This window comes from Nannobrachium achirus, assembly GCF_963921795.1.
Source record: "Nannobrachium achirus genome assembly, chromosome: 16".
In the NCBI taxonomy this organism is placed as follows: Eukaryota; Metazoa; Chordata; class Actinopteri; order Myctophiformes; family Myctophidae; genus Nannobrachium; species Nannobrachium achirus.
This window is the reverse complement of record NC_137823.1, coordinates 45707464-45718441: the sequence shown is the minus strand read 5'-3', so window position 1 is coordinate 45718441 and position 10978 is coordinate 45707464. Positions and strand designations below refer to the sequence as shown.

The 10978-nt window shown below is 38.9% G+C and overlaps 1 protein-coding gene across 1 annotated transcript; it reads right to left on the bottom strand.

Annotated features, from left to right (window-relative positions):
• erh (ERH mRNA splicing and mitosis factor) lies at positions 1–3285 on the bottom strand. Its single transcript, XM_080744032.1, has 4 exons — positions 3158–3285; positions 2593–2680; positions 2243–2363; positions 1–424 (listed from the first exon to the last, which is right to left on the bottom strand). Exons 1-4 carry the CDS (start codon positions 3158–3160, stop codon positions 322–324), a joined length of 315 nt encoding a protein of 104 aa, XP_080600158.1. The 5' UTR covers positions 3161–3285; the 3' UTR covers positions 1–321.
• Positions 3286–10978: the final 7693 nt, after the last annotated feature.

The window sequence follows — 10978 nt, the reverse complement described above, 5'->3', positions numbered from 1 at the left end:
TTTGAAAACAATAGTTTATTCAACAATAACAATAGTTTAAATGTCAAGGAGGGGAAAATAACCTTTTTTGCACAATTTTGCCTCTTATATGGCCATGTTGGTATAGTAACATGAAGTATGGAAATGAGATCACTGAAATTCACCTTGTTGAATAAAAAAAAAGAATCACCCTCATCCATCAACAGTGGGTTCAATTCAAATCCAACTTTCCAGTAAAGGTACAAAACATAACATAACTGTTTTACAAAGTCAAAATGTGAAAGAAAAAAAAAAGAGATTGGTTAAAAAAAAAATTGGTCTGTCCCATCTATCCCATGCAGCTTACTTCCCCGCCTGCTGCGCCTGACGCCGCAGCAGCACGTATATTTTTTCCTTTATCCAGTCTTTGTTGTATGGCTGGTATGTTTGGGTGTCAGCCCTGTACCTGGAGGTAAAGAGAAAGGCATAATTACTAACATTGGTCATATTAGTCCCCCAGTAGTAGTCACGGTATGATCATTTCCTAGCCACAAGCAACTTAAAGATGCCATCTGCATACAAATTGCAACAAGCTCCATTGACATCGCAGTCATGAAGTCGTATCTGTCGTATTCTATTAGACCAGTGGTTCTCAACCTTTTCAGGCAGCGACCCCCCAAATAATGATATTTTAACTGGGGACCTCCCCACCCTACGAGCACTAAGAGTTGAGGCATTACATTTTGTATAACACTGTTCTATTGTGAAAATAGCCGATCTACATGTTCACAAAAATAGCCGATCTACATGCTCACAACAGGCGTTTTTTCCCCCGGCTATTTTCACCATCTGTCTCTAATATTTGTCAATTTGGCCAATGTTTAATTTGTCATTTTAGAGGTATTAAAAAGTCCTTAAATTGTCACTTTAGAAATGTGCAGACACCTAGTCTATACACTTAAACTTTATGTTGGTTTGTTTACTGTTGAGTGAGAAAACAGTGTTGCACATTAAGTTAATCATCTGGGGACCCCTAAAAATAATTTCTCAACCGACCCACAGGTTGAGAACAACTGTATTAGACGACGATAAACTCACCAAAAATGTAGCTGTATTGGGTTATGCTTTTTTTTTTAAATATATAATCCAATCCATATTGTGAGCAACCTTCCAGCAATCTGTGCAGCTAGCACTCGTTTTAAATCACTCTACACAGGGGTCTTCAACAGGGGGTCCGGGACCCCTAGGGGGTCCGCGGAGGTACTGCAGGGGCTTGAATACATGATTACTATGCAATTGACAGATTGTTGATATTATTGACATTGGTTCTCAGTTAATAAGTATGTTTAGAAATGGTAGTGGTACGGCGTAGTGGTGCTCGCTGTAACTTGTACTTGTTTAAAATAAAAAATATGTCGTAGCCCCGACCCCCCCACCCTACGAGGTGGTAGGGGGTCCCTGCTCCATCTCCCCATCAGTTTGGGGGTCCCCGGCCTGAAAACGTTGAAGACCCCTGCTCTACGACCACATCCTGCATCATTTTGTAATAAACTGATTTATAACGAACGTTTCCAAACTTAATCACAGAAATCATGACGGCACAGAGTTTATTGATAGAAAGTTGCTAATAACATGCCAACGGTGGATTTTTTCTTAAAAAAAAAAAAAAAAGAAAAAAAAAAGAAAAAAAAAAAAGTTCTTGAGATAAACAGGAACCCAAGCTGTCCATAGAGGTGCAATATTGTAGCGTTCATCACCATTTGATACAATCTGGTAGGACTGTTCTGTTCCGTTTCATGAATGTCAATGTTGTTGCAACTTAGTTGCAGAATGCAGATAGCATTCAAGTTGTTTGCAGGTAGTCATTTCCCAACAATCTGGCATTGTATTAGGACAAGAGTCTTCAACAGGGGGTCCGGGACCCCTAGGGGGTCCTCAGAGTTACTACAGGGGGTCCTCCAAATGGTGTGATAGAAACCTCACAACGCCTCGCAGCTTGAGGCGTTGTGAGCTTGTAGATCGGCTATTTTTGGCTAAAGAGAGGTTGGTGTACAGACTGAAAGGTCAAGTTTATTACTTATTGACGGTTCAAGTGGTTAAATATCTGAAAACACAAATTTACATGAATCCAAAATACACTGATGATTGTGCTGTTAAACAATGAAACTAGGCCTATATGGAAAAAGGTTGTGGGGGTCCCTGCTTCATCTCTCTCCACTAAGGGATCCTTGGCCTGAAAACGATTAGGACCCCTGTATTAGGACTAAAAATAACTGATACTTACACAAGGCAGCTCAGGTCTGCCAGGTCGTCAATGAAGTCAAACAACTGACTGATGTCATACGTGATGGAGGGACTGTTGGGATTCATCCTCTTCAAATGCTCCTCGTACATCTTGCAAACCCCTGTGTATGCAAACGCAGGGCATGATTCAATGAATGCTTCAGCAATGGCCACAGACAGAAAAAGATTACATCTTTTCTAAATCAAACAATGATCAAATATAATGAGCAGACCCCAACTTAAATGAAAGGACCTACCTAAGTAGGTTATGATACTAAAAGACGGGAAATACCATAGTTTTTCAAAATGGGTTACTAAGAGGATAATCCATCTTAAATGACTCAAACTCACCTTCCATACATTCATTCACCGACTCATAGTCAGCATATGTGCGGCCCTCTGGTCTCTTGGTTGGCTGGACAAGCAAGATTGTGTGAGACTGTAATGAAAGCACAAATTAATGGCAATGTCAACATTGCAGTATATAAATATGCTGTATTCTTCGAAAGATAGACGACACGTTCATTGACGCACTGCATTAACCTTTAACCAAGATAATCTGGCCCAATTGATTAAAAGGTAATTTATTGGAGAGGACAGTGACACCGAAACCAAGTATGCTAATCGATCTGGTTTGGTACGGTACCAAACAAAACGTTATTTGAGCAAGAAAGTGTCAAACATAATCGGTTAATTAATTATCCCAATCCATAGTTTAGATCAAATAAGTCGAAATAAAAGATTTAGATGCAGGAGTCTGGTGTGTCAAAAGGTAAAATGGGTCAAACAACACATTGGTTTGGCACAGTAAACGAGAGCCTCGTAGTTAGCTTAGCTGCATTAGCTCAGTAGCAACACAAACAATACCTGGAAAAGGAGCTTCCCAACTCCTGAAATGTAAAGGAACGACACTCACCATTTTTGTTCTGGTCGCAGACTTGGAACTTTCGTTTTTTGGGGTGTTCAACCGTGTATAATGAGTAAATATCGTAAAATCTTTGGACGCAGCAGCAACAGCCTCTAGCAGCAGCAGTGAAGATTCAACGGAAATGATAAAGCAATGTTGTTCCGGTTGGAACTTGAGGCCTCCTCTTCTTCTACGGCAGTTCCGGTTGGAAGCTGCTAGACCTTTTTCCAAAATAAAGGTGATTTAATAAATAAAATAAAAATAAAGAAGTCAAAACGACTATATTCCCCCACCCACCCCCTTTATTTAGCTGTATTTTTATTTTTGTATTTGTATTTATTTTTTAGGTTTGAGTTGGTGTTTTTATCCTATGACCCAAAAGAGAAATTATTTGCCAAGGAACCCAAACTAGAGAAAATAGCCGATCTCCAAGTTTGTGCTTGTAGATCGGCTATTTTCACTACTTCTTTAAACATTCGTTTTCTAATTTCTGGAATTTCTTTGAATTATATATATTTTTTAAAGTACGAGTTCGGTTCGAAGTGAAGCGGTGAACTTTTATTCTATGTGTTCTAGAGTTATGAACTCTGTGATCTATACATCTATACAGTTATGGACTCTGTGATCTATTCATTCTTTATATATTCTGAATTCTACATTCTTTATATATTCTGAATGAATATTATATAAAGAATGGAGGGCCGAATTATCATGTGAAGCTTGACCAATCCTCAAAGTATCCAATCATCAGACCGGGAGGGACACTAGTCACACTACACACATATTCTGGACGTACAGGACAGATAAAACCTGTTACTTCTGAACTGAAATGGCCATATATGGCCATGGGACAGGGACACACATTTTGCTTTTTGAAAAAGCCTATTCATTCTGGACTGATATTCTGGACGTACGGGACAGAAAAAACCTGTTCATTCTGGACTGGAGTGACCATATATGGACATGAGGTGACATACCTTTTGTTTTTGAAAAAGCCTGTTCATTCTGGACTGAGATGACCATATATGGACATGAAACACACATTTTATTTTTGAAAAGACCTGTTCATTCTGGACTGAAATGACCATATATGGGCGTGGGACACACAAAGCCACTCAAAATGTGTCTCTATTTCACGATTGATAGATATTTTTAAATCTGGAACAGATTTCAACATTTCGTTGTTGTTCTGGCGCGACATACAGGGGACCTTTTGCCTATTGGCTGTCGCGGCCCCCCAGACAATGGGGGAAGGGGGGAAAAGAACTGCATTAGAGCCAATCGCAGGCGAGTTTAACGCTCCTCCAGACTATGGGTTACAAACGGCAACGGGAGTAGAGATGGGATTTATGGCTCTTTGAAGTGAGCCGGATCTCTGGAATCCGTTCCTTTCAAAGAGCCGTTCAAAAGACTGGCTCATTCTAGTTACTATAGTTACTTACTTTGTAGATTTTGATTATAATTACAACAAATAACTTATACAACCCTGTATACATTTATTTCTGACATATATATAGGTACATACCTGCCATTTGAAAATAGCCGATCTACAAGCTCACAATGCGTCGCGTTGCGACGCATTGTGAGCTTGTAGATCGGCTATTTTCAAATGATTTTTCTACATTTTATTAATTGGGAAAACCTGTGAAACAGGACATTCTGCATAATGTGTACTTTCTACTATATTTTGATACCCATACTTTTGTACATTTACTCAAGTACATTAACATTCATAAATAAGGATAACGTGCCCACATAACCCCTCTTCTTTTTGTTGCGGTCCATTTTATGTTGTATTTTCCAAAAAAAGCCTCTTTATTTTATTTTTATTTTATTTCATGTTTTTTTTATTGTGTTATGTAGGTGGTGGGTGTTTGTGGTGGTGGTGTTTAAAAAAGATGTAAAAAATAAATAAAAAGAAAAGAAAATTATTGCAACTATGGACATAAAATGTGAATTATGAATTGAAATCATTGCAATAAAAAGTATATATATTTTTAAGCTGTGACATCATTTTGTAGGCAGAGGAGAATCTGCCCCCAGAGCATTTTCTGTCCCTCGCTATTTCAAAAAACGACTAAAAAATAACGACTAAAGTATTATTCTAACACTTTCCTTTCAACAACAAAGAGAAGAAAAATGTGTAAATAGTAAAAATAGTAATAAGATTCACGGAAACTGGGGGCAGAAATTCTCCTCCTACAAAATGATGTCATACTTAACAGCCCCTATATATATATATATATATATAAAAGTACGTTAACAATCCAAACTTCTACTGTGGCAGAGTATTTCCACATTGATTGCAGTATTGATATTTGTACTTATGTAAAGGAATTGCCTACTTTTCCCCACAACTGTTCATTTAGAAAGGAACGGCTCCTTACTGCGAACCGGATCCCATCGTTCATTTCAAAGAGCCGTTCAAAAGACTCGATTCGTTCTCGAACGTCCCATCTCTAAACGGGAGCCAGAGAGAAAAGACTCTGCAGCTGTACATCGGCTATCATTCTTTGTGTTATGCAACCAAATGTTTATTATACAGAGAGAATCATACACGTGTTGGACAATAAAAACATTGACAGCCAGGGGGAAAAAAATCCATGAAGGACACGGAATGCAATCGTTCACTCGCCGTTGGACTATTCTGGATGTGTGGCTAACGGCTAACGCTAACGTTAGCTAGCGCTAGCTGCAGGCTAACGCAGGCATGTTATACACAATTACTCATGGAATAAAACGGCGACCCAACTCTATGTTTGCTCTTCTACAAGCTCACAACGCGAGGAGGTTAAGTCTGTCAGAACCGTCAGATTATCTTCTGACTGAAGTTACACAAACACTGATTATGCTACATTTAGCACTGTTAGCCCGACCAATTTAGATAGGGCACGACACGAGTCACGGTGTTGCGCACGTTACGTAATAAATTCACTTCAACCTCGTGTTGAGCAGTTAAACCTATTTGCTACGTACGTCTACAAAAACGTTCATATTTCAAAGATAAAGTGCTTACTGAAGTCTCACAGATGTCACAGTATGGTACGCTCAAGCAGAATTACCCGTATCTTTCGTATTGTTTAATAAACAGCATTTTAATCCGATCAGACGTCATTTTCTGTTGTTTTTCAGCCATCATTTGACAGCCCTAAGATGGATACATAGATAAAGATAAAGATTGGAATCTCGGAATCTCCATATCAGTTGCATCACTAACAATAATTAAAAACTAACAATAGTCATAAGGGTAATAATAATAATATCTGAAATTTACATAATACTTTTACAGTTCACTACAGTAAGGCACAGAACAGTACCATAAAGCACAGTACACTACCATACAGTACAGTACAGAAGATACAGTACACTACAGTACAGTAAGGTACAGCACAATACAGTACAGTAAGGTACAGTACACTACAGCACAGTAAGGTACAGTACAGAACAGTACAGTAGATACAGTAAGGTACAGTACAATACAGCACAGTAAGATACAGTACACTACAATACAGTAAGGTACAGTACAATACAGTGCAGTAAGGTACAGCACAGTAAGGTACAGTACAGTGCAGTAAGGTACAGCACAGTACAATAAAATAAGGTACAGTACAGTAAGGTACAGTACAGCACAGTAAGGTACAGTACAGTACACTACAGTAAAGAAGCGGGGGTGGACTCTAGATGTGAGCGGCCCGAAGGGCCGCGAACCTCTAGTTTCATAAAAAGAGAAGAATATTGTGGCTACAAGCCATCAAAAGGGGGTTCCGGTGGTCCTAAAGTAGTGGTGTGAATGGCTCATTTCAGTCAGAGAACAGACTGTCTTCAACGATTAGTGATTACATTGTTGAATGTTCTGATCATGTATGCTTTACTTTACTTTACCTTTACCACTTTAGGTCCAAAAGTAACTGCAGACAAAGAATGCTGTGGAATAAGCGTAGTCTTTTCTAGGATCTCCTTTTAGTAGACCTTGTACCAGTGAACTGTACCGTCATGAAACTGTACCTTTTCCTATGCAAACATCTAATAAAGTCTTCAATCAATCAAAAAAGTCATACTAGTGACTTGTAAATAGACTAAGCCTCTTTTTGGTTGTTTTGTTGTTTTTGTTTGTTGTTGTTTAACCTCTTTTTTTTATTATTATTTTCTTTTCTGCTTTTGAAATGTTATCCAAAGGCTACTCGTTCTATCCGTTTTTCCTGTGGTGTGTGGTTCCTGTGTAAATAAGCCATAAAGCTAGGATCTCCTTTTAGTTGACCTTGTACCAGTAATTTGCGCTGTCATGAAACTACTTCTTCCTATTGCAAACTCTTCAATCAATCAATCAATACATTACAGAGGCTGCCTGTGTGTGCGTGCAGTGGTGTCAAGTAACTAAGTATATTTACTAAGTATACTTACTGTAAGTAGGCCTACAGCAGTTTTCAGATATTGTACTTTACTTGAGTATCTAATACTTTTACTTCTGCTCCACTTTATCTCAGATTCAAATGTTTACACCACTACATTTAGGTATTTGAACAATTTAGCCTACTACTTTGTAGTTATGATTACAAAATACTTTAGCTATTAAGTAGCATATATAGCTAAAGTATAAATAACTAAAGTAGGAATAATCAGGCTATCAAGGCCATTTGAAAATAGATTATCTACAAATAAAGCTCACAATGAGTCCTCTGCTATTTTCAAAAGATGTTTGTGAATTCCAGGATTTTATGTATTGATACTTTTACTTAAGTAAAACATTTGACGATTTGAGTAGGCTACTTTTCCCAACCACTGGCTGTGCTCGTGACAATGAGTGTGCTTGCATATCAATCAAAAACATTCACACAACAAAACCGGACGATCAGCGCGAATTAACATATTAATTACCCTGGCTGGACGCATAATTTCTCCTTTGTGAGACTTGTAGCCTATTGTATATTCTGAAGATATATGCCACACAGTCAAGAGCCCCTTAGTTTAAACCTTGTAGCATTTTAATTATAGAAATGAAAGACTAATCCAACTCTGAAACACCATTTTAAATCAGTGAACAAGTTATTACAAACAATGCATATTTAATCTACTTTGTTTAAAGTCGTGAAGACCAATTTTTATCATAGTCTTAACTTGACTAGAGCTGCTGCGCACATTAGCGCCCTCTATGTGCATCCCCGTTGATGCGTGCGCATCCTTTCTTGTTTACAAACAGGAAATTTGTCTATATGTATCCTGAGGTCATATTAGCTATCAACAACATGTTTTTGTACTCAACAATCTTCTAAGGTTAAATTAAGGTAGTGGATCAAAGCTCTTCTGTCATATCCCCAATGAGACTTCAACACAGAAGTTATGGCCAAAAAACATATTTTTGTTGCAAAGGATTGTGGGAAAAGCTTAAAAAGCGTTTTAAAGCGTTTTGACACCCATTTCTAAACATTTTACACCACAACACCAAATTTGAAAGTTGTAGAACGTTGCGAGTTCTATCAGAGAAAAATAATAATAATTTAAAAAAAAAATAATAATAATAACCGCGACCGACACTGATATGTGAATAGTATAGGTTGGAGCAGTCTCAATTTCTACACAAATATAAGAATTAGCTCAGCCTGCGAATGCCCTTGCCAAATTTTTCAAAAATTGCAAGACAAACCCAACCTTTTCCGACTTTTATTTGGCTTTTTTTTTTTTTTGGTCTTAAATTTATGTTTGTGCAGCGGGAGCCCTGTGCGTTTTTTTTGGGTCCTAAATTTATTTTTGGGCAGCGGGAGCCCTGTTCGTTTTTTTTTTGTCTTTGTAAAAACTTGTTGTAAAACACTCCTTGAGGAGAAAAAAAAATATTCAGAGGAGTTAGCACCCGGTGTTACCCAACTAGACCAGGTCACCTGGTCGTGCCAGACCCGCAATGAAAACTAGTATGGCACTGAACTAACACATGAACACACAGGATTTTATAGTCTCAGCAACAAAGCGTAGTGAGCTTGTAGATCGGCTGTTTTCACTAGTATGGCACTGAACTAACACATGAACACACAGGATTGTATAGGCTGAGCAGCTGGAAATGTTTGTGAGCTTGTAGATGGGCTGAGGAATTTATAGTGTCAGCAGCTCGTCAGCCAACTCAACTCAGCTGGTCCTGTACAGGTGACGGCACTCAAGGCAATCAGCCCAGCAAGGGAAGGGAGGGGCAGATGAGCAGGCACACTGAGGAAAAAAGGGACAGGCACACTGAGGAAAAGAGGGACCGACAGACCGACAGACCGACCGACAGACCGACAAAGCCTTATGTAGGCCGACCCCCTGGGTCTGGCAAAAAGGATGTTGCCAGTTTTGGGCATTTCCTGTTGGCGCAGCCAAATAAACGCTGTATCTTCAGACTTGGCGCACCTGATTTAGGGAGGGTAGGCAAAAAATAAAAAATAAAGAAACCAAACCTCCCCCCCAAAAAAAGTCCAGACCTTAGGGACCCCAACGAGGCGTTGTGTGCTTGTAGATCGGCTGTTTTCGCTAAATGTGGTACACACACTTTTATATGAGATACTTAAATGGTTTCCTGTTGAAATAAGCTTAGTCTTTTCATGGATCTCCTTTTAGTAGACCTTGTACCAGTGAACTGTACCGTCATGAATCTGTACATTTTCCTATGCAAACTTCTAATAAAGCCTTCAATCAATCAATCAATCAATGCGACCCCATCGGTTGCGAGGTGTACTGCACTTAGATACATTAATACCTTTTTAGGGAAACGACGACCGATCGGATTAAAATGCTCCTCTTTAAATAATACGATCATTACGGGACATTCTGCTGGAGCGTACCCTATGGTGACATCCGTGAGCCTTCACTAAGCAATTTATCTTTGTAATCTGACCGTTTGTGTAGACGTACGTAGCAAATTGGTTAAACTGCTCAACAGCAGATTGTGTTGAATTCACAATTGGCGCAGCGTAGCGTCCTTACTGCGAACCGGATCCCATCGTTCATTTCAAAGAGCCGTTCAAAAGACTCGATTCGTTCTCGAACGTCCCATCTCTAAACGGGAGCCAGAGAGAAAAGACTCTGCAGCTGTACATCGGCTATCATTCTTTGTGTTATGCAACCAAATGTTTATTATACAGAGAGAATCATACACGTGTTGGACAATAAAAACATTGACAGCCAGGGGGAAAAAAATCCATGAAGGACACGGAATGCAATCGTTCACTCGCCGTTGGACTATTCTGGATGTGTGGCTAACGGCTAACGCTAACGTTAGCTAGCGCTAGCTGCAGGCTAACGCAGGCATGTTATACACAATTACTCATGGAATAAAACGGCGACCCAACTCTATGTTTGCTCTTCTACAAGCTCACAACGCGAGGAGGTTAAGTCTGTCAGAACCGTCAGATTATCTTCTGACTGAAGTTACACAAACACTGATTATGCTACATTTAGCACTGTTAGCCCGACCAATTTAGATAGGGCACGACACGAGTCACGGTGTTGCGCACGTTACGTAATAAATTCACTTCAACCTCGTGTTGAGCAGTTAAACCTATTTGCTACGTACGTCTACAAAAACGTTCATATTTCAAAGATAAAGTGCTTACTGAAGTCTCACAGATGTCACAGTATGGTACGCTCAAGCAGAATTACCCGTATCTTTCGTATTGTTTAATAAACAGCATTTTAATCCGATCAGACGTCATTTTCTGTTGTTTTTCAGCCATCATTTGACAGCCCTAAGATGGATACATAGATAAAGATAAAGATTGGAATCTCGGAATCTCCATATCAGTTGCATCACTAACAATAATTAAAAACTAACAATAGTCATAAGGGTAATAATAATAATATCTGAAA

Coding starts and splice junctions, on each gene's coding strand:
- erh (XM_080744032.1), bottom strand. Junction 2,364..2,592: donor GGTGAATGAATGTATGGAAG/GTGAGTTTGAGT, acceptor TTGCATACACAG/GGGTTTGCAAGATGTACGAG. Junction 425..2,242: donor GCAGACCTGAGCTGCCTTGT/GTAAGTATCAGT, acceptor CTTTACCTCCAG/GTACAGGGCTGACACCCAAA.